The sequence below is a fragment of the Pyrenophora tritici-repentis genome, chromosome 3 (genome assembly GCF_003171515.1).
Source record: "Pyrenophora tritici-repentis strain M4 chromosome 3, whole genome shotgun sequence".
Classification (NCBI taxonomy): Eukaryota; Fungi; Ascomycota; class Dothideomycetes; order Pleosporales; family Pleosporaceae; genus Pyrenophora; species Pyrenophora tritici-repentis.
Genome location: NC_089392.1, coordinates 1,830,997 through 1,852,683, shown reverse-complemented (window position 1 = coordinate 1,852,683; position 21,687 = coordinate 1,830,997). Strand labels below are relative to the sequence as shown.

The window sequence follows — 21,687 nt, the reverse complement described above, 5'->3', positions numbered from 1 at the left end:
CATGGGCCTCGTGACGATGGTGTAGCTCGCTGCTCGTGCCTAAATTGTCTTGTGGGGGTGTGTGCCATATGATACCTTAGTGGATGCAAGAGATCAATGTAGCTGTGCTCAGGTCTTCGGATATAATAAACTTCCGTCGACTGTGTTTTTGTTCATGGGGAAAGTTTATAGTACTGGTGCATTTTTACACATCCATATCATGTCTCATATCCTGGATCTGTCTCACTTCAGATAATCTCGTTCAATATCACACCTTTCGCGCCAGCTCAAAAAGAGGATCTATGTTCAAACTATGTCTTGGACGGTACTGTAATATCACTTGATGATACCAGTTCTGATCTCCTAAGCCTTATCCCATGCGCTCATACCCTCAACCCGCATCTTTTCGAACCAGTTCCTCACATACTCCAATCCCGCATGGGGGCCATAAGGAGGCTTTTCCCACTGCGGAACTGGAGGATTCAGTCCAGTCTCCGTTTCACACTTTTCCATCAATTCGGAGATTGTGCCACCTCGATCGATGGTGTTATGCGTACTATACCCTTCTTTCGCACGCTCTTCGCGTATCTTGTTCCGGAGGTCTGCAGTGGCAACCTCATCGAAGTTGAAGCTGTTTGGTTGTATGACGACTCCGTAGTTCTGCTTGGCTCCTGCGATAGTGACCAGTCGGCGATGCACTTCTTGGGCTACACGTTCAGCAGGGCGCGTGAGGGGGTCACCAAGGCCACCGCCACCCCAAGTTATCCACTCAAGAACGTCGCCTACACGTTATCAGCTATCGTGTTTTGGGCACATGAGATTAGTACTTACCAGGGTAGACATGGACGTAATCTTGCTTTGATTGGCAAAGCTCCATGTTGTCCTTCTCTGTTCCCGTGCCGTAGCTTTTATTCCGATAGAGCACTTTCCTTGATCTACTGCCTGGTTTACCACCATTGACACCCCAAGGCTTAAGCATCCATCGATCATCGTGGATACTCACGTCACCCTCACACAACCACCTGTATAGCGTCCGCTGTGCATTACCACCACGATAGAAGCCGGCGCCTCCAGAATCCGGCAGCGCCTCATTTGCTTCGATGATGACAGGATAGTACAGCTCAATGTTCTCTGTAGGAATAGCCTTGATAGCAGGGAACAGGCAGTGACAATCTGGTCCATCGCCAATCGGGCGAGCGGGAACACCACCAAAACCGATTTGGTAAAGCAAATAAAACTCTCCATCTGGCTTGAAACCCGAATAGAAGAGATGGGGCGAGTCAGAGAAGCCTGCTGCACAGCGATGATCCGGGCTTTGCTGGCCGAACAGTGCTTGCAAAACATCCATGACGCGGCCTAAAAGATGGGTCCTGCAACTCACTGCCGCAGGACGTACGGGGCGGAGGATGGTACCAGTTGGGATCTTGATGTCGAGCAGTTCGTGGAACCCATCGTTAACAATAGCATGAGGATCGTATATGGCGAGTAAATGGTATCCGATGAACATCTTGAACATGGTGATTGAAAGGTAAAAGTTCATAGAGGTATTCGACTGCGGGGACGTGCCATCCCAGTCGAATATGAGTCTACCGTTCTCTTTCTTCATTGAGCAGGATATAGCATACGGACCTACTCCTTGCCCGTCATCGTCAACGAAATCGGTGAAACGTACAACTTCATTGCCGATCTTTTCGTTGATGATTGTTCTGATGGCGATCTTGTTCTGTTCGAGTAGGGAGTCTGTGGCTGCTTCGTATACCTCTGGACTATAGCGTTCGCAAAGCTCGGTAACCCGCGTAGCAGCAGTTCGACATGCCGCGACGAGAGCCATTAAGTCGCTTCGGAACCAATCTGGCGCACGAGAGTTGCGAAATAGCACTGTCGCCAAGCTTTCGTTGTAAACGCCTTTTTCGTACAACTTGACGATCGGGATCTGGAGTCCATCTTCGTAAATTGTTGAAGCGTTGATACTCATGGATCCCGGCACTTTGCCTTGTATATCGGTCAAGTGACCAAAGTTAGCAGCCCACCCTATGAGCTTGTGCTCAAAGTAAATGGGGAGTAGTAGTATGACGTCATTCAGATGCGATACCGCGCCATCAATCTGAAAGACGTCATTCGTCATGAAGACTGTGGTTAATGCATATCAGTAAGATTGAACATGAAAAGCTGTTTCAGAGGTGACTCACCATCTCCTTCTTCAACAGTGCCGTCCCAACCATTCAAAAACTGGGTAATGAAAGACCCGAATTGACCGACAAGCATCTGGCCGCGCGTGTTGGTGATGACATTGAACTCGTCTTGTTGGTCCCTGATAGCTGGACTCATCGCCGTCGTCAACATGCAACTATCCATTTCTCTTCGAATAGATGATAGAGCAGAAGCAATGAGCGTGGAGATGATAGGCTGCTCTTTCACTAATGCCTGGGCTGACTCTTTGGTGTGCACTGCCTTTTTGCTTGCGCTCTTCTCGGACGGCCAGATGAGTATATTGCCCATTGAGTCGGTTTCACCATAGTAACCAGGAAGGATCAAGGTATTAGAATCCATCTCTGAGATGACGGCCGGACCTTGTATAATTTTACCAGCGCCGCCAAGTTTAATACGATCCCAAAATGTAGCCTCCACCTTTTGGCCTTCATGCATAATTTCCTGCTTCATGACCATGGCATCTTGCGAAGGTTCGGTGGTATGAGCTGCCTCGAGCGGCTTGAAAGTTACCTCTTCGGAAGCATCGACGACTTTGGCGCGCAAGCGCATAGTCTCAATCTCAGCATCCGGGTTGGAGAAGCCAAATCGATGCTGATGAGCTTCATTGAACCTACTGCGCAGGATACTAACAAGATTTTGTGAATGTTCAAGCTCCTTTGAACTGAGGTCGACTGTGAAAGTCATTGCTTGACCCTTGTAGCGCATGTCCGTCTGATACTGGACTTTCAGCGCGGCATGGTCGTTGGCAAGCGAGGTTTTCATCGTGGTTTCACCATTTTCTTTGAGACCTTGTAGTGTCTGTCTAAGGTCTTGTTCGGAGATTTCCGAGAAAACTCGAATGTATGTGCAGCCTTCCTCGTGAGACATCTTCGTGATAGCGTCCCCCTGTGCACAAAGCACGCCAGGAGAAGGAGGAATTATGACAGGCCAAGACCCGAGAAGCTTGCCGAGAGCATTTCCATGGAGGGGACCTGCTCCTCCAAGAGTTACCAGTGCGAACTCCCGTGGATCATAACCCTGCTCTACGGATACCAGGCGGAGTGCTCCATGCATAGCCTCATTTACCAGATCGATGATACCCTCTGCTGCTATTGTGGAGTCGACACCCATCTGATTAGCAATTGAGTTGACTGCTGCAGTTGAAGCCGCAACATCAAGACTGAACGTGCCGCCCAGGAGTTTTGACGGGAGACGACCTAGGACCAAGTTTGCGTCTGTGACCGTAGCTTGCTTGCCACCTTTGCCATAAGCTGCAGGTCCTGGGGTAGCACCACTAGACTCCGGTCCTACTCTCAAACTCTTTGTAAAATCGTTGTAAAACGCGATAGAGCCTCCGCCAGCTCCTGTAGTGGTAACGTCAACCGATGGCGCGCGCACTGATAGATGTCCAACTGATGTTTCGCGACGAATAATGGCATCACTCCCTGGAAGTAGGGCGCAGTCAGTGCTTGTCCCACCCATATCGAGAGTGATGAGGTTTTTGTAAGGCGTGTTCTTCGCGACCAGATGCGAAACGGCTTTGACGCCACCGGCCGGTCCACTCATGAGGATACGTACTGGTGTCTCCCCAGCGAGCTGAACTGAAGTTAGATCCCCATCAGATTTGAGAATGCGTACTGTATCCGTGTCATCCGCAAGCTTTTTCTGCAAATTTTGCATGTATCGCTTTACCACTGGTTTGACCATGGCATTTGCAGCGGTTGTGACTGTCCGCTCATACTCCTGGATTTCCGGTAAGACGTCCGTCGAAGTAACGATTTCAACATTCGGTCCAAACTCGTCGCTCAAGATGGCTTTTATCCGCTCCTCGTGCACACCGTTGGCAAAAGAGTTGATTAGGGAAACGGCAATTGCTTGGGGGTTCTGGCTCTTGAGATCTTGCAGATCTTCCCGGAACTGTTTCTCATCAAGTTCGTAGAAGACACTGCCATCAATCTTGATGCGTTCCTTGACCTCGACCGTACGTTCCAAGGGTACGAGAGGCTCAGGCTGCTCATAATTCATCCATGCACCTGATAATGGGAATTAGTAGTTGTACATTCATGGTGAAATATCGCTATAAAGCAAACCTACCGAGTCCTCCTGGTATCTGGCTTCGTCGCACAGAAAGCATATCTTTATGTCCTTTGGTAACTACGAGACCGCATTTGGCGCCCTTTCCTTCAAGCACCGCATTGGTGCCGGTAGTTGTGCCATGATGTATGTACTCAAACTTCCCTTCCCAGCTGTACTTCTCTTTTAGTATCTTCCGCGCCTGCTGAACACCATTGTGCACTCCGATGGACTGATCTTCCGTATTCGTTGGTACCTTTGTACGTACGGCCTCGCCGTTTGGCGTGATTACGCATACTAAACTTGGTCAAAAGATAAAGGCCTACATTTTGAACAGGGCGTACCATCAGTAAAGGTACTAGCCTATTGTTAGTGGCAGCCCGCAATATTTAGATGTTGCGTTGTATTGAGATAGGGTTTAGATGGGTGGTAGTAGTGGAGCCGGCCAAACCATGCGTGTTCGCTTTGGCCGGTGCCCCAAGGTGTCCTTGCCACTGCTGATTGTAGGAAATTCAAAGCGAAAATACTTACCCACCAACATCAACACCCAGCCTATATCCCGGAGTAGACATGTCCAAATACAGAATTATAGAGTCTTAACAAAGTGTAAGAGGCTTCTTGTGGCCCTGACGAGTTGACTGATGATGAACTTTTGGCTGACCCTGCGTCATGCTATCTATGCTTTTTCTTCAGGTGCTAGACAAACGCCGGGCCGCACCGGAGTTAAGTAGGTAGGGCTGCCTGGTCTTGCCCAGAATCAAACATGCTCATTATCTCTTTCTGCATCTTGCGTGGCTCAATGCTGGTTTTGACTTTTGACCAACGCTCTTGGGGAAGGCGGTGATTGAAGTGCCCCGTCCCGAGGCGTATCATTGGTATGTTGAGGGTTGTCCACGACGGTTAGCGTTTTTATGCGAGGTCACTAGTTAGTAATGGCGCTATCACACTGTCGAAAAGCAGTCTTTGTGTGGTACCAGCGATCCCCTGTGAATCGCACCGCTGTCATCCGATGATGCATGACGTCGAGAGTGGATGCCAAAACTCGCTTAAACTTCCGGTAAGATAAGGCTGCAGCGCGACACCTCACAGCTGAGTAACCTCCCTTATACAGCAATACACGTCCCATTGTTTACGTGTACATTCGCGAAATCTCCAGTATCGCCATGGGAGACAGCTTCGTCTCTTATATTGCCGACTCCTATCTTCTCTTGACGGCTTCAACCAGGCCAACGTCACTCGCACATAAAAGAAGCAAATACAGCCGTGTTGAGACTGCATGATTTATCGAATTTCCATGTCCTGATATCATTCGGTGCTAACCGTTTGTTCCGAGCTATGTTCGACCTTTACTTGGCAGCCATCATCTCAACAAACTTGTCTCCAATCGCATTCGCTGACATTGGGTTGTCACCTGTGATGAGCTCTCTATCCACCGTAATGCTTCCCATACTCTTCGCAATGCCTTCCTGCATATCGGCGCCCTCCTCTCGCAATGTAAATTCCACCTTATCAATCTCGCCTCTCATTATCGTCTCCATAAATTTCTCCTCTGCATCAGACCAACTCGTCATCTTGTAGCCTTTGTACGCAAATTCGGCCTTGTTTGGTGTGTACTTGGTTGATAGAAAGGCCCAGGGCCCATGGCAGAGAGCTGCGGTAGGCTTTTGGGCAGAGTGAAAGTGTGTGAGTATGCGTCCGAGCTCTGGGTTGTCTCCAAGGTCCGACAAGGGGGCGTGGCCACCGGGGATGAAGACGCCGCTGTAACTCTTCAAATCGTCATCGCTGATCTCTGAGAACTTTTTCGGCCTCGAAAATCCATTCTCCTTCTTCATGCGCTCAATCAAATCAAGTTCGCGCTGCTTTTCGTAGTAGTTGCCAGCAAAAGCCGCGAGGGATACACTGAGCGGGTCTGGCGTGGGCTCCTTGCCTTCTGGCGACGCAAAGGTGACTTCGTAGCCAGCGTCAAGGACCTTTTGGAGCGGCTTGGCGAGTTCCATAAGGAAGTAACCGGAGGGTTGCGAGACTGTTTTGCCATCGCTGCCTGTGTTGTAGAGGGGAAAAGAGCTTGCGTCCGAGAGGACGATAAGAACTTTCTTTGCGACCATGATGGGTTAATTTAGAATGTTTCTACCCAGTATATTTCTGACTGAACAACAATAATGTGAAAGGTATTTGTTATTTGTTTGAAAGATGCGGGTTGTTAATTGCGAGGAATTGTCATGTACTTGACGGTAGGTCAGTATGACGTAGCCGAGCATCCTCCGCTTTACAAACGTCAGACCCACCAAATTATTCTCAATGCATCACGGGCTGCGGACAAATACGATAGAACTTGTCGGATAACCTCGGCACGGTTTTGGCATGTAAACTTTTTCCATAAACCGCCCCGAAAATAAAGGCAACTAGATTTAGCGTACACTACTCCAAGTTTCAATATGACAGCTGTCATAAAGAACGATGCGGTCTATATGCAACACATGAATGGGCTACGTTGCTCCGATTGAGACAATAGCAAATACGTCCACCCCTCACTTGGTTAATTTGTGAGCACGAAGAGGACAACATATGATGAGGATTGATTCAATGTCGGTGGTTGCTCGCCTTATGATCCTAAGATATATAAAAGGACTATGCAGCAGCTGAAGCACTTTTAGCAGTGTATATACCTCACCATGCGATGATCCATCATTTGACTGCAGAACTCTGGCTGGATGCCATGGACTGGTCCAAGACTGAAAACCTGGATCAACAGTCCTGTCCCAAAAGCTATATAACACAGCCTCAAATGTTCGTATTTCTTGCGAATGCTCGAGACGACAGACCTTGACTTGATACTCGCACTTCCGAACAACACCTTAAGGAAGCTCTCCGGGGTTCACAAGTGGAACGGGATTTCGACATACCCAGGTCTCCCTAGTATCCTTGAACTTCATCCGAAATCGTTGCGAGGCCTGAAATTCCGGTGTCGAGGGCCATTTTGCGATATCAGCTAATTACCACCTCGATTCGATGCCAAAGAATATGTAGAATCGTCAACATTTTAGTGTAAACATTCCACGAAACGGTATTTGGCCTTTAGAAACCCTAGGCCTGATTGCAGCTATTCCCATATTGAAGACAGCAGATTTGTGTATAAACGTATCATCAGAATGTCGCGAGAGATATGAGAGTTATGAAGGCCCATAGTAGGTGTTGGTTCTCGAATTCGACAATTTTGAGGGGGGAAACCAGTTCCAGAGGTCACTTCTTAATGGCACGAGCGCACTGGAGTTATTCAGGTATTTATAGAAGAACAAGCAAGGACCAGAACCCAGGGAATTGATATTCCGGGTCGGGGAATTTTACGAGGCCCCGGATTGGCCCACCACATCGCGGATTGTGGCTGGATGGGAGGATGGCGAAGGTGGTGTGTATGGTGGATGATAACGGCGACGAAGTCTGGTGCATGGATTTGAAAGGTGATGATTATTGGAAGTAGAAGGAGCCTAATGTCGAATTACGGCAGGATAATGACTGAATTTGACGAATTGGCTGGACAGTGATATCATAATTGTTGGGAAGCATGGCGGAAACATTGAATTCAGGTACCTATTGGTAGATACATAAACTGGCGCCATCAATCGTGACTGACTGTGGGATCCCATGCGCACGGCTCGTACTTTCCGGTATCGAGGCTCTTCATGTCCTCATCCGTAAGCTCAAAATCGTAAATTTGGGCGTTCTCCTCGATTCTAGACTTGGTGACAGATTTGGGAAGTGGAACGAAGCCCTGTAGTGTTTAGCACATGCACGATTTCTTACTATCCCGTAAACGTACCATCTGTAAGCTCCACCTTAGTAAGATTTGGGATGAAGTTTTGTCGTATTTTTGCGCGAGTGGCTTCAGTAGCGGATCATCATTTCTAGTCGCACGGACAATTGGGCAATATGCTTCGCACAGCACATTCCTTTCTTTGCACCATGCAACGATATCCGGTCGCGCAAGCCAAGGATGCAGTTCGACCTGGTTTATGCTGATCACACCTCCTTTGCCTTTGCCCTCCTTCGCTTCGGTCTCTTTGATCCACGTTTCTAGTTCTTCCAGATGGTGGACGCCATAGTTGGACACGCCTATGGAACGGATCTTACCAGCCTGCACGCCCTCAACTAGGGCTCTCCATGCGCCGATCCGATTCTCCTTTCCACCGTAAGGACTATGCAGCAGGTAGAGATCGACGTAATCGAATCCCGTGGTCTTGAGCGTGTTCTCGATGTGCGCTTTCGCGGTGATGTAGCTCATATCTTTGGGCGGAATCTTCGTCGTAAAGAACAATTCTTCCCGAGAAATGCCAGATTTCTTCATACCCTCGGCGGAAGGTTGCTCGTTCCGGTACGCTACAGCTGAATCAACGTGCCGATAGCCAACCTTGAGCGCATGCTGAACCACATCGGCAGCGACATCTGCCGGTGTTTGGTAGACGCCATAGCCAAGAACAGGAATCTTGTGCCCCGACGGCATGGCATACTGTGAGTTGATCGTGAGACCTGCCATAACGGCCGATGACGTATGGAAGAAGCGCGTGGGGGCGCTGGAGCGGGGAAATTGAGTACGAACTTGATACAATCTTGTAAGAGCAGTGCGCATGATAGTGAGAGGTCGATCGACGAGGCAGACGTACGCGGGTAACTTTCCTAGATGATGCCGACGTATATCGCGCAACGGCAGGCAATACGAACGAAGCTAGCGGAGAAAGCCTGAAATAGGTATCGGCATTGAACGCCGATGACTCGAGAAGCCACAGAAAACCAAACCACCAATTTCCTCACTTGACCCCCGCTCCTCATCGAACCCTGAAGCTTCTCCTACCTCTTCATATCTTCTGGTATGCCTTCGATTTAACCGACGATATGGTGCTTACATCGGGCACGTAAGACGCAAAATGTCCCAGAACGGCAATATTAAGGTACTTTCACCGCACTTCGTATCCCGTTCTCTCGGGACATGCAGTGCAGCAAAGCACTCAATCTAGAACAACATAACCGGGTAAATCTTCGCCCCGTTTAGCAGCCACACCTGGCATACGCCTACTAACGAGCGACTCCTGTTAGGTTCATTTCCCGCGCTCAATGTCTATGAGCGTGATGGAACAGGCATCATGCTTCGAGCTTTAATGCATACGACGGTGGCTTCAGCCATCACTGGCTTCAAGTGAACGGTACCCGCGTTGATGGACCCCCGTACGTACTACTAAGCGCTAGAAGGACCGAAGAAGATCTGGAGAAGATGCTGGCGAACGTGGGTGGGGCCAATGCACGCAATTACGCGCCAGGACACTATGGATAATCAGGAAGCACGTCGCGCATGCGAGCCCCCGGATACTGAGTCGACTAAACTCACTCATTCTATTTCTTTGGGGTTGTGTGAGGAGCAGGTGCATTCTGCAAGCGGATAGCGAGCGTGCCCAGATCCTCGCCGGTGCACTGGCGCATGGTTCGGCACCCCGGGAGGGGTACGATGCTATACTTAGCAGAGTGCAGCATTAGCTGGACAACATTAACCGGCCACTATTTGTGCGAGAACAGAATGCGATTACATTATCGGAAAGCACGTGGTTGTTCCTGCGAGCCCTGTCGAACCGTCAGCGCACAAGTAACTAGCCCGGCAAGTCTGCGCTGTCATCGGTCAGCTGTGAGCGGAACGATGCTGACGTGCACGTGCAGAGTGACTTCATGAGGCTTAGTTTATCCCTTAGCTAAACGTGTCGCAGTTCAACAAGATTCCGCCTTGAATCATGAGTGAGTTCACGGTTGACGTTGCAGACCCAGAAAACGTTCGTCTACAGAGCGCAGATCATGAAACGAGTATCCGTACGGGATTGGAACTGCGCAGTCACAAACACCTCCTATACCGTAACCCGTTCAGCCCGGTACCAGAGCTGTTTCATCACTCGAGCCCAGCCTCTACCACGCTCGATACGTCATTCTGTGTTACCGTCGCAGCGTTTGACGGACTTTCTACCTGCAGTCTGTTCGGCAATGCGGAGGAGATTCCGGAGGACCTAACAAGGTAGCCTACTACGAGCACCCTCATTCCTATCGCTATTGGAGGCCTTTCCTTGACAGGTGAGTGTGGCATGCAACAGTAGGCGGTCAACAGGCAGCCACGATTGTCCATGGTGAGCGGCAACAGCTAGCAATGTGGGGGTTTGATACCACACATGTGCTCGATGCTCATCACTAGCTCCACCAGATCGTCAGGGCTTTCCTCTAAACAATAAGCAGCCTACTAAGATTAAGAGTTCTCTGAGTAAACCACTCTAGTGGATATCCCCGCTTCACTATCTGCCATTGGAAATTTTAGGCGAGGAACAGTTTGCAGCCAATTTCTGTGACCTCGACTGTAGGTAGGGCCATTCGGCCCGCTGGGGACATCGATGGCCAGTAGGCGGCGTACTTAGGGCAGCGAATGGGTCGTCAGAGCGGTCCGCTATGACTTTGGCGAGCGGATGTCAGCTTACTAGAGACCAGGGCCTGTGACACCACGGTTCCCCCTTCTAAATTAAGGCACCTGTTGGAAGGTCTATAGCACTAGTGCTGAAAGGAAATAACGATAACTAGGAATGCATTCTGTTCGGTGATGGTGATTGATTTATTACGAACACAGCTGCTACGAAGGTATACCTAAGCTCTGCGCAAGGTGGGCCGAAGTCGGGCCGAAGTGTCCAGCAGCCGACGTCTCTACCGATACTCACGATCCGACACTGGAAGTCTTTTCTTTCTGGGTAGCTAGTAACTCTGCTTGTATCGGTAGTGACAGTATGTGTTGATGGTAACTGTGTGTAGCATCAACCATCAAAGCTTGTCGGCCTCTGCACCCATCCCTCTACTCGGACTGTCAGCTTATTGCCGTCAATAAAGCGTTCAAGAGCGCGGTTTGGCGATGCCTTGGTGAAGGCGTCTGCAGGATTGTCTTCACCATTGATCCAGCGGATCTCCGTGATCTCGCGACGCTCATATGATTGGCGCAGCGCCATGATGTCGATCATGAGACGCTTTTCCTTCGTCGTCCCAAGCTTTACTAGGCACTCGTACAAGGAGTACGAGTCTGTACAGATAACCAAGGGAATTGCAGGTAGTCTAAGTCGTTCTGTAACTATCCTCAGCGTGGTTGCAACTGCAATGCCTATGTCAAAGCCGTTGACCATGCCGTAGATCTCTGAGGCCAGTACGCTCCGTGTGATGCGCTTGCATTTTGTAGAGCTGTAGTGGATCACGTTGCCCTGTATTGTGAAGGTGTTGACGTCAATAGACTCGTTGACGAGCATAAGGACAAAGCCTAGCTGTGAGCTGAGGTCCTTGTTGTTGGCAAAGGAGCCATCCACAAAGACCATCAACTTGGCCTCCATAAGATTGACAGTGACGTAGCGCAGGCCACGATCGAGATTCTCCATCTGCCATTTCAGGCGTTTGTTGAGTGCCTTGATGTCCTCGTCTGATGGTTGCTGAGCTTGAGCAGCGACGGACAGGTCAAATGACGCCTCTGGTTGGCATGTTGATGCGATGTACGCTCCGCGGGCGCGCTGCTCGGTGTACTGTTGCGCGCGGTCGGGTGCCCTGATATCCACAAGCCTGATCCTTCCTCCTTGTCCTTTCTGCCTAAGGGTCAAGACTCTGCTGGCGTCCATCGTGAGTGTACATCCATTGAAGTCTAACTGCACTTCTGGTGTCAGCCTTGCTTTTGGCTTTGACCTGAACTCTGCCTTCTGGATCTTCTTCTCTTCACGTGACGAGAACGCTGGTGTCCCGAGCATGAGAGTGTCGTCTGTCTGCATGCCAACGATGCCGAAGATGCCTGCGTCGTCTCTGTTCGTGATCAATAGGCATGGGTCGTACGTCGATGTTGCCATGTCCAGTTCCTTGCAATGGTGTCCGTGATACGTTGTCCACCAGTGGACTCCTGCCTCAGCGATTCCATACAGCGGCTTGATCACATGGAGTAGCGTGCCTTCTGGATATCGATGGACTAGCTCAGTAGGAAGATGTGCGAGTATCGTCCTCTTCAGGGTTGTCTGCGCCTGGGGATACGCCTGCGTAATGTCACGGAGCTCGATGTTCATTCCGCGTTGTACCATCTCGGGCGCCAGCGACATAATCAGGCGCTGGCTACATCGCTGTATGGTTGGAGATTGCGTCAGAATAGTCTCCTTGCCGTGGTCCTGGTAGCCTTGGATAACTAGGCGGGATTTCTCATAGGGCTTGGTTGTCTTTCCCTTGACCTCACGTACTAGGCGTGACTTGAAGATCCGGATCTTGCTGTGTAGCCTCTCGTCGTATTGCTCAAATTTAAAGACTCCACGACCTACGAGGTCGCTGATCTCTTGGTCATCAGACGCTTCAAAGGGGGCGCCTGAGGTTGTGATCACTCCATCGTTTCGTAGCTTGATAGCTAGCTCAAGATCGTCCTGCTCCTTCTTGGTGATGTACGCGTGCGCCTTCCGCTTGTTCTTTGACCCTGGAGGGCGGCCTCTCCTGCGTGGTTGCACTGCCGGTGGTACTGCTACCGGCTCATGCGGCTCATTCGGCGCGTGTGGCGCATCGGGGTCGCTCCAAAGGTGGTCCGGTCTGTAGTATGGCTTGACGACAGTGGATCTGAATGTCGTTGGACCATTGACCATGTCAACAGTGACGTTGTGGCCATCTGTACTGGCGATCTTGTACGGGCCATTCCAGCCATCACTCTCTCTCCATACTAAGACTTCGCTCTGGAGTGGGAGCGCGAGCATGTCTGCAGTGGCTGGTCCATTGCGGGTGTTCAAGGCGTCTGCAACTTGGTGCTCTGCCGTGATCTTGCGTAGGGCTTTCGTCGCCTTTTGAATAGCCTCGCTGCGCTTGACCATTGACGGGGATGGCGGTGACTCTGCAGTCATTCGTGGGTACGCTCCAAAGACCAGTAGCGTCGGGACTAGTCCATCGGGGCCAGCAGTATCGTTGACAGCCTTCACAGCCATCTGGAGAATCGCGTCGTCGGACATAGTGTCAGTGAGTTCTGCATAGAGTATGTCCCATGCGCGGCGTAGAGGTGCATGGTACCTCTCAGTTTTGCCGATAGACCAGTGCGCCTCCGTAGGTACTTGCTTGCATGTGACTCCCATGATCTTTGCTTCTGCGCGGAACTCTGTGCTTGCAAAGTTAGTGCCTGCGTCATGCGTGATAATGTCTGGTGGTCCTTGATACGTGTCGATCCATAGTATCCGCAGTGCTTGCCATGTTTCTTTAGCTGAGATAGCGCTAAGGAACCTCGCGCCTTGAAACGCTGTTGAGGAATCGACCACATGCAGTACAGGTTTGTTGCTCAGGTACATCACATCCACCAGGATCTCATAGTTGAAGTGGTGATCATCCTTGAGAGTGAATTTGAATCGGCGCGGTGCGGAGCTGTGGAGCTGGCAGTGGTGGCAGAACTTAGTGACTTCTTCTAGGGTTCTTTCTTCGAAGTCGTTATGGCCAGCATCCTTTAAGAGCTTAACAAGTCGCGTGACAGCTGGGTGTCCAAATCGTCGATGGAGCCGTCGCAACTGTCTCTGTCAAGAACACAGTTGCTCTCTCTCTTTTGTTCAGATGGAACCAAGGATGTCCCCATTTGCGAATTACAGGGATGTGTACGTCACCCTGGACTAGCTCATCTGTGGTGTTGTTAAAGTAGACCTTTAACCTGTCCATGTCTGCAAGGCACAATAAGAATGGTGTAGGTGCGTCAAGCACCTCAAAGTTGATCGTCCCAATGTCTGTAGAGACCTGTGCAGTGCCAATAGATGATGTAGCCTCGCCCTTGCCGAATTTGATAGATGCCTTTCCTGCTGTAGACGTATCCATCCTAACTGTAGGATCTTCCCTTGTGAGTGCAAGGTACTGCTCCTTGCCAACTGTGGATACGTTGGCAGCGCCTGTATCCGGTAGGATCCCTTGGTACACAGATCTTGTGTAGCGGTCTTCAAGCAGGAGCTGTGACGCTGGCGCTGATGGCGCGTCTTGGCGGTATACGTCGTCGCCAGAGATGTGGTGCAAGAACGCCTGATCTGCAAGGCATTGCTCCGTGAAAAACTGGTGTTCAAGGTATGCTTCCGCGACGTCGTCATCGTCGTCATCCTCGCAGTCTTCCTCCTCTCTCCAGCCTCTCTGATTGTACTGGCTAGTGTGCTCGATCCCTTCGTATTCTGCAAGATGTACGGAGAAGTCCTTGGGGGCTGTGTACCTGTAAAGTATAGCGTAGAGAAGAACTGTGTACGGGCAGCCTTGCGCTCTTCGTCTGTGTGGTTGGTAGACCAGCATCCTTCCTTCTGGCAAACAAAGCATTTCTTCCTCCAGCGTGGCTTGAATCCTCGTCCGTTGTCGTCGCGCTGCTCGCCTCCTCGATATGCTCCTCTGGATCCGCCTCTGAATCCTCCTCCACCTCGAGATCCACCTCGGATTCTTCTATTGCCGTTGTATCGGCGATCTAAGTAATATTGGTCCTCTGTGACCATCTGGGCAGTGTGTTGCCGTGCAAGGTGTGTCTCAACTGCAGAACGTAGGTCTGAGAAGAGTCCTTCACAGATTGTGGCTGGTTTGAACAGTGCCATCTCAAGCTCTGGTACTCCTCGGCAGGCATTGATGACAGTGGTACGTAGGGCATCCTCGCCCTCAAAGTTCTTGCCAAGGGCACGCTGGCATAGCTGCAGCTTGTCAAGCAGGATCTGCAGAACCTCGTGTAGTCCCTTGTCGGGGTTCTCTGTGCGGGTGCGAGCGAAGGTTGTAGTCGTCCAGTCTGTGTAGTAGTGCTGGTGATGGACGTCATGGTCGAAGTGGTTTTTGATTGCCATGTACGCATCAGCAAAGCTGTCATCTCTCTCTACAACCTGTATGTAGAATGTCTCTGCACGTCCGGTAAGGATACGGGGAAACACTGCGTGAAACTGCTCTTCTTGGATATCTACCTGCCAGCAGATGCTGAAGAAGATCTTGATCTTATCGTCTAGGAGATCGTACGCATTCCCTGTATACTTGTTGCTATTGTCCCATAGCTTAGAGAACTGCGTGATCGTATTAGCGTCGAGTCGATCGTTGCGGGACCATCGCGGCGGTAGCGTCTTGTACGGGTCGTATGGTAGTTCGGGTGGTCTGTTAGGGACGCGGTTCGTTGGCTGTTGCGGAAATGGCGTGACTTCGCGATATGCAGTCGCTGGCGGCCGTGTCTGTAGTTGCGCACGCCCTTGTTGCGGCTGCGCGGCCTGCTCCCACAGTTGTCGATGCTGAGGCCCTTCTAGCGTACCGCTCATGTGTAGCGGCTGTTGTGGCTCTATTGTTTGGGAACGGCTCTGGACGCCTTGTCTCACTCTATACTGCTCTTGTTGCTCGCCCTGCGACGGTCGTTGTAATTGCGACGGCTGTGGTACTTGCGGTGGCTGTTGTAATTGCGGCGGTTGTTGTAATTGCGGCGGTTGTTGTACTTGCGGTGGTTGTTGTACAGCTGGATAGACTGTGTGCTGAGTGTCCTGTTGGCGTTTATTGCTCTGCTGGCGCTGGTACGCTTCGGACTGTTGGTCGAATTTCACGGCTCGAAACTCTGCTGGTTCCCATTCAAGAGTATTCTCTATACCTAGAATGTTGTAGAGAGAGTCCGCCACCCTGGCGTGATTGTTGCCAGTGTATACTCCCCGGTGTCGTAGCACACTCTTAAGAGACCTTAGTGTACCACGCTCAACCTTGCTAAATAGCTCCTTCGTCCATCCTTCAAAGTCCCATTTGTAGTCAATGAAGAGGTCATCGTCCCAGGCCATTGACACATTGTAGTCGTGGATAGCTTTAGCGACCCACGTTGTTGCGTGTGTCTCATTTGCGTCCGCCGGTGCGGGTACACCCCAGAGAGCTGTATTGATGACCTTGAGTGCAACTGTGTATGGACAGTTTTCCATAAGTTGTTCCGCGGTAAATTTGGCCCATGGTGAGTCTGAGAGGTGTTCTGATTGCTCATTCTGTAGTTGATTCTGAGCTTCAGCAGAGTCTGCAGAGCTTATTTCGCTTTGGTTATCCGCCATCTTGCTAGCGGGTGTTGACGCGTTGTCGGTGTTGTTGTCTCGCTGGTTGGTCGTGCCAGCGCTTGTTGTTGTACGTGATCGGATCGTCCGGAGACGCTCGTACGGTTGAGTTGTATTGCGTTGCTGACGCGCTCTGTGTTCGCGGATTAAGCTAAACCAGCAGCTGTAGAGGGAGGTTAAGAGTGCTTTGTGTTATCTCTGCCTCGCTCTGTTCTTAGCACAGAATCTTCTCCCGGGAGTATAACGTCGTGCGTCAGGGAGTTCGTCGAAGATGCGGTCTGTCTCTTCTACCTTGCTGTCTGTGATCGCCTTAAGCAATCACTGATCAGTGTTGGAAGGTCTATAGCACTAGTGCTGAAAGGAAATAACGATAACTAGGAATGCATTCTGTTCGGTGATGGTGATTGATTTATTACGAACACAGCTGCTACGAAGGTATACCTAAGCTCTGCGCAAGGTGGGCCGAAGTCGGGCCGAAGTGTCCAGCAGCCGACGTCTCTACCGATACTCACGATCCGACAGCACCGGCAATTTCTGAACGAATGGGAAATATCCATCAATGAGATTTCGAACTGCGGTGGATTATTATTCAAGAGTCCCAGGACGCAATATCAAGGTTGACATGAGGTACGCGTGCAACTTCTGATTGTGAGTAAGGAATGGGGTGGTAAGTGGTGTCATAACACACAAACACACGTCAGACCGTATTCATGTCCATCTTGATACCTCCGGGGAAACTAATGCGACAATCTCCACGGCTTGTGCAAAAAAGCTTCGCCTGCCAAGGACGGTGCTTACGCTTTGAAGCATAGTATAACCACCACGTCGTACAATCACCACATGGAAGGGGAGACCTCGGTACAACGATTGTCGCAAAAATAGACCGACCAGGCAGGGTGATGAAGTCTCTGATTACATTTCGGCACCACCCGTTCCGTTGACAAAGATGCTCATAACTCAAGGGGGGGCTTAAATTGCGGGGCGTTTGGTTACGCCGGTACAACTGGACAGCATGTCTATGCCGGAGGTATTTCGTAGATCTCCACGCCATGTGGGAGAACCAACATTATTTATCTTCCGATTCTTTGCTCCACAGAGTATGGAAGTGGTAGATCTTGCATCGCCGATTCTTTTGGCCACCCCCCCCCCTGAGAGCGGTCAGCACACGGAAGTCTCCAGAAAGACGGTTCTATCCACGATGCCGTCGACAAGTAAGATTGTGTACGTACCTACGGATAGCTTGGATCAGGTCCCCTTCGTGCACTACCCAACCTGTCGCATGAAATCCAAGTCTCCGCATGGCTTACAGTCAAGGTGGTCTATCAATGATCCTTTGTACATCTGCCGAAGACAGCCAAGGGCCTCTAAGAACGTGAAACTACCTGTCAGATTAGATAAGATATTGCACAAAAGTGATGGATGTTTATGATTTATTTGTTCTTGTCTCTGTTCTAAGGTGCGCGCTGAGAGTTTTGTTCTGCTAAGACGCTAACCCGTTATTAGCTAGCGGTGTCGGCACTTTCGGCTCGACACGCCTGCTATCTGACACTACCACAGTAAGGACTAGAGATGCAGGGGCATCACCATGACAGGTAGATACGGTGTGCGTATCTCAGACCCCCTAGCATACATGCGGCCTACGGGCCAGAGTACAAGCACTGCATTGACCTTCTGGCAGCAAGGACGGTACAATTTAGCTTACGCGTAGGGCTGACTATGCTGACCAGTCGCCATTACTCGCACAGTCGCAATCCCTCGCGAAGTGCCTAGCGGTATTTTTTAATAGGGACAAACCGCTCTACACAATGATTTGATACCTTTTATTTTGCGCTAAGTTAGGATAGCATAAGAATAGCGTAAGGGCAGCGAGCTAGTTGGGTGGAGGGCAAGGAAAAACCATGCTAGACGCTTCGCTAGGGATTGTGATTGTATGTGAACATGCCGGCGTCGATCATACATAGGAGCGCTTTTATATTTGCACGCGTGTAATCATGATTGGAAAAGGTCGGAGTAAAAGCAGCGAATACGAACGGAACCACGCGCAACGCTACCAGGAAGCCATGTGCGGACGCAAAGATGACGAAAGCCAGGACAGTAAGACTCAGCAGCGCCTACCTGATGGGGAACCACAGATACGTGTGCCTGGAAGGAGGTGACCGCTTTTCCGTCGGCTTCGTATGGCCGGAGCACGTCATGCTGCGCCGTATGGTAGGACGATTTTATGCCCTGTGACATGTAATGATCCTCAAAAGTAGACCTCCTTGTGTGGTGCGCACCACCCTACAGCAAAGAAAAGGCCCGATTGCGGCACCGCACTCATCTCCAGACCTTCTCCACTAGGTACCACACACACACCTGTGCCGCCGCCGTCCAGACACGCGAACCGCGTGGGTGAACGCAGAACTCTAACTTGGCCCTGGACTCTCTGGGCCGATAGCTATACCCAACTTCTCGAACCGAGCCTGTCACAGGTGTCGGTATTAAGACTTCTGAAACCGTCGCAAACAATCGATACAACTTGTGATTGCGGCGCGACCTTTGCACAGTAGGGTAGCAGCTGCAGATTGCGGCGCAGTCGCATCGGTCTGGTGTGTGGGTGACGGAGGAGCATGCCCCGGAGAAGAAGGACCACAACCCAGGGCCCCACAAGGCGGCAGAACTCTAGGGCAAATGCCCAGAAAGCAGATTAAAAACCGAAAAATGGTAAAGGGAGAGATATGATGAAGAGGGTGTGTGTACTTCAAAGTGTGTCCCATGCAAAAACTATGTGACTCGTATCTGTTCATTGATATGTGATAGTGCATTTCGCTGGCGGTAGACGCCCAAAGCTCTCTTGGAAAACATACATACTTGCTGCAAGGGTTTTGGTAGTGTGCGCGCATTGTGACAAAGGGGCCGCCTAGCAGGCCCCAGAGGTGAGGTAGAATAAGAAAACGTTATACATTCGAAACGTTCAGCTTAAGCAAGGGTATCGAGCGAAGTAAGAAGTAAAAAATGTGAAATGTGCGCTTACACGAAGCGTTTGCGCGCTGCTGTGTTGCTGCTGCTTTGCTGTGCCGCCTCATTCCTATGCAAGCCACCCGTTTTAACGCCAAGTTTGCGCCGCATCGCGTGCTGAGCGCGTTTAGACAGTGTGTCACTGTGTGACTATCCCTAGTTGAAGATTAAAGAAAGAAGAAAACGTAAAAGAGGAAAGTTCGTGCCAAGTCATAGCCCGGAGTCTGGTATGCGAGTCTCAGTGGGCATGCAGGTGGTAGAATAAAGAGTTGCTAGGTGGGGGTTCGACGGGACTCATAGCGTAAGGAGCAAAGCCGTGCTGGATATGTGGTTCAAAGTGGGCATAGGGTATGGCCGCAGGGTCCAATTCTTGCCACTTGCGCGAGCATTGTCGGGCGGTCCATTTCTCTAGAGCACCGAACTCGGCCATCTATGTCGCGTCAGCATTATGTTTCGTGTTTTGTGACATTGAGGGATAATACCTTTGCAGCAATGATCTCAAACTTGTTCTGTGCCCAGTACTCGTGTGCGGCGCGCAGTGCCTTGACATCTTGCTCGCTCCAAACCCGCATCCGTTCTCGTAGGCGCTTGAGTCGCATCTGTAGTGCGGGTATCTGATAAGTCTTGTTGAGGTCTGTCTGGAAGCGTGCTGCGATGTCCTTCCACGGCATGGACTCTTCCTCTTTGAGTTGTAATAGTAGCTTGTCTTCTTCACTGAGCTCAAACTGCGTTGACATTTGCGAGTCGGAACGCTTTCTTCTCTTGGACTCTTCAATGACTGGCTCTTCTTCCTCTTCTCGGAACCGTTTGCTTCCATGCGACCGGGGTGTGCCAAGGAGCATTGGCGCGATGGGTGTATACATGCGTCGAGGTTGCGGTGAGGCCATCTGGTTAGAGGACACCTCTATGGATGGCTCGCTCAAACGGGGGCTGTGGGTCATGATTGGGAATGCTTGATAGTAAGATTCTTGGTTGGAGTGGATGCCTAATGGGTTCATGGTCCAAGAGACGTCGACTGCTCCTGAATGCATCGAACCTGAGCTGCTGTGAGGTCGATCCATCAGATGGGGCTGTCTTGTCAAGTGAGAGGTCCCGTGCTGCCCGGCACTTCTTGCGTCGGTAGACTGGGGCTCCTCTGATGGGCGGGTAGACTCGGGTACTGCTGAGTCGCGGGAGTAGACGGTGGCTGGGGATATGGCGGCTGATGGGTCAATGTGTGTGGTAGATACTGGAGCCTTTGCAGAGTAGGAGAAAGCAGATACAGGCGGCGACAGGTTGAGTGCCGCTGTTTGTGAAGGCACAAAGTGGCCATATGGGGCGTAGCTGGTCTAGACGAGTGCATATGAGTAGCCGATCTTGCAACAAGGGTGAAGTCCAAACCTCATTATGGCACTCTGGGGCCGAAAGGGAGGGGCCAAACCACCCAGACGTGGGTAGGCTGGTGAGCTCTTGGGAGGGAAGAGGACTTTCCGATAGGTGGGACATGTAAGAGTGAAGTGACTGGGGAGACATCGGGGCAGGCGAGGATGCCGGGGCGGGGTAGTGGTGAGAGTGGTAGGCACTCGGGTAGGCGACGGTCTTGTTCTGTAAAAGATGTGGAGGAGGGATAGAAGACTCGAGTATGATAGACATGACAACTGCTTCTGAGGGGTGTATAAGAAGGGCGTTTGCTGCTGCGCCTCTATATCTCTGGGTCGCTAATGGAGCAAGCAACAGACACGGGTGGTAGCAGGAAAGAAGATGGATGGGGCGCACGGTGATGATGCTCAAGCTGGCGGTAGACGACCAGGCTAGGGGAACGCCTCAGTCATATTTATCAAGATGGCTCCGGTATAGCGGCCTCGAGCGCAGGTCACTTCTAGTGCGTCAACTCTGTATCGTGCCACCCCCGGTAGGCTTGGGAAGGATCCTGATGCGCACTGACTGTCAGGCCTGCACGTTAGCGCCCCGAGCTTTCGCCCTGGTCTCTCGAGTCTCTTCGCGTGCTGGCGGCATCAGGGCCTGCTGCCATGGCTTTCGCCTGAGCCGCGAATTGGCCAGACATGCATGGCCTGTCGACGGTTGTGTCCGGCCCATTTGCTGGCCCGGGACGGTGTGCTGGGTCGCTGCTGGCCGTCATGCAACGGCGATGATCACGGCCGTGGAGGCGTCGGCGCAGCCTTGCTATCGGGATCCGCTACACAGCTAGGGCATACCCGGCGTCTTCGTGATGGTGGAGCGATTATCATGGTAAACGTCTACAACGAGGTGGGCGTGGTGGTCGGCCCTGACGCCCTGGAGAGCTCCAGGTAGTGGTTCCAGAGGACAATCTCTTTTCGCTGCAGCGTGATATCGACGAAGCTGTCTATGCAGACAGCGCCATAGGATCCCGTCCACAAGGGTGGCACTCCATCGC

The 21,687-nt window shown here is 51.1% G+C and overlaps 6 protein-coding genes across 6 annotated transcripts; all 6 read right to left on the bottom strand.

Moving 5' to 3' along the window:
- Positions 1 to 342: 342 nt before the first annotated feature.
- PtrM4_080710 (putative hydantoinase oxoprolinase protein) lies at positions 343 to 4,814 on the bottom strand (the record flags this gene model as incomplete). The annotated part of the gene is made up of 6 exons (XM_066106442.1): positions 343 to 761; positions 811 to 2,109; positions 2,169 to 4,202; positions 4,264 to 4,539; positions 4,587 to 4,600; positions 4,774 to 4,814. The coding sequence occupies 6 exons, from the start codon at positions 4,812 to 4,814 to the stop codon at positions 343 to 345; spliced, it is 4,083 nt and encodes a 1,360-aa protein (XP_065963380.1).
- A 774-nt stretch (positions 4,815 to 5,588) lies between these two features.
- Positions 5,589 to 6,347, bottom strand: PtrM4_080700 (ThiJ, putative intracellular protease-amidase; the record flags this gene model as incomplete). The annotated part of the gene is made up of 1 exon (XM_001940941.2): positions 5,589 to 6,347. The coding sequence occupies one exon, from the start codon at positions 6,345 to 6,347 to the stop codon at positions 5,589 to 5,591; it is 759 nt and encodes a 252-aa protein (XP_001940976.1).
- A 1,511-nt stretch (positions 6,348 to 7,858) lies between these two features.
- PtrM4_080690 (ARA1, Aldo-keto reductase, related to diketogulonate reductase) lies at positions 7,859 to 8,773 on the bottom strand (the record flags this gene model as incomplete). Its single annotated transcript, XM_001940940.2, has 2 exons — positions 7,859 to 8,011; positions 8,060 to 8,773. The coding sequence occupies 2 exons, from the start codon at positions 8,771 to 8,773 to the stop codon at positions 7,859 to 7,861; spliced, it is 867 nt and encodes a 288-aa protein (XP_001940975.1).
- Positions 8,774 to 11,066: 2,293 nt separating this feature from the next.
- Positions 11,067 to 14,094, bottom strand: PtrM4_080680 (uncharacterized protein; the record flags this gene model as incomplete). Its single annotated transcript, XM_066106441.1, has 2 exons — positions 11,067 to 13,796; positions 13,873 to 14,094. The coding sequence occupies 2 exons, from the start codon at positions 14,092 to 14,094 to the stop codon at positions 11,067 to 11,069; spliced, it is 2,952 nt and encodes a 983-aa protein (XP_065963379.1).
- Positions 14,095 to 14,410: 316 nt separating this feature from the next.
- Positions 14,411 to 16,295, bottom strand: PtrM4_080670 (Med15 multi-domain protein; the record flags this gene model as incomplete). The annotated part of the gene is made up of 2 exons (XM_066106440.1): positions 14,411 to 14,716; positions 14,781 to 16,295. The coding sequence occupies 2 exons, from the start codon at positions 16,293 to 16,295 to the stop codon at positions 14,411 to 14,413; spliced, it is 1,821 nt and encodes a 606-aa protein (XP_065963378.1).
- Positions 16,296 to 19,530: 3,235 nt separating this feature from the next.
- Positions 19,531 to 20,233, bottom strand: PtrM4_080660 (SANT domain containing protein; the record flags this gene model as incomplete). Its single annotated transcript, XM_001940937.2, has 2 exons — positions 19,531 to 19,722; positions 19,775 to 20,233. 2 exons carry the CDS (start codon positions 20,231 to 20,233, stop codon positions 19,531 to 19,533), a joined length of 651 nt encoding a protein of 216 aa, XP_001940972.2.
- Positions 20,234 to 21,687: the final 1,454 nt, after the last annotated feature.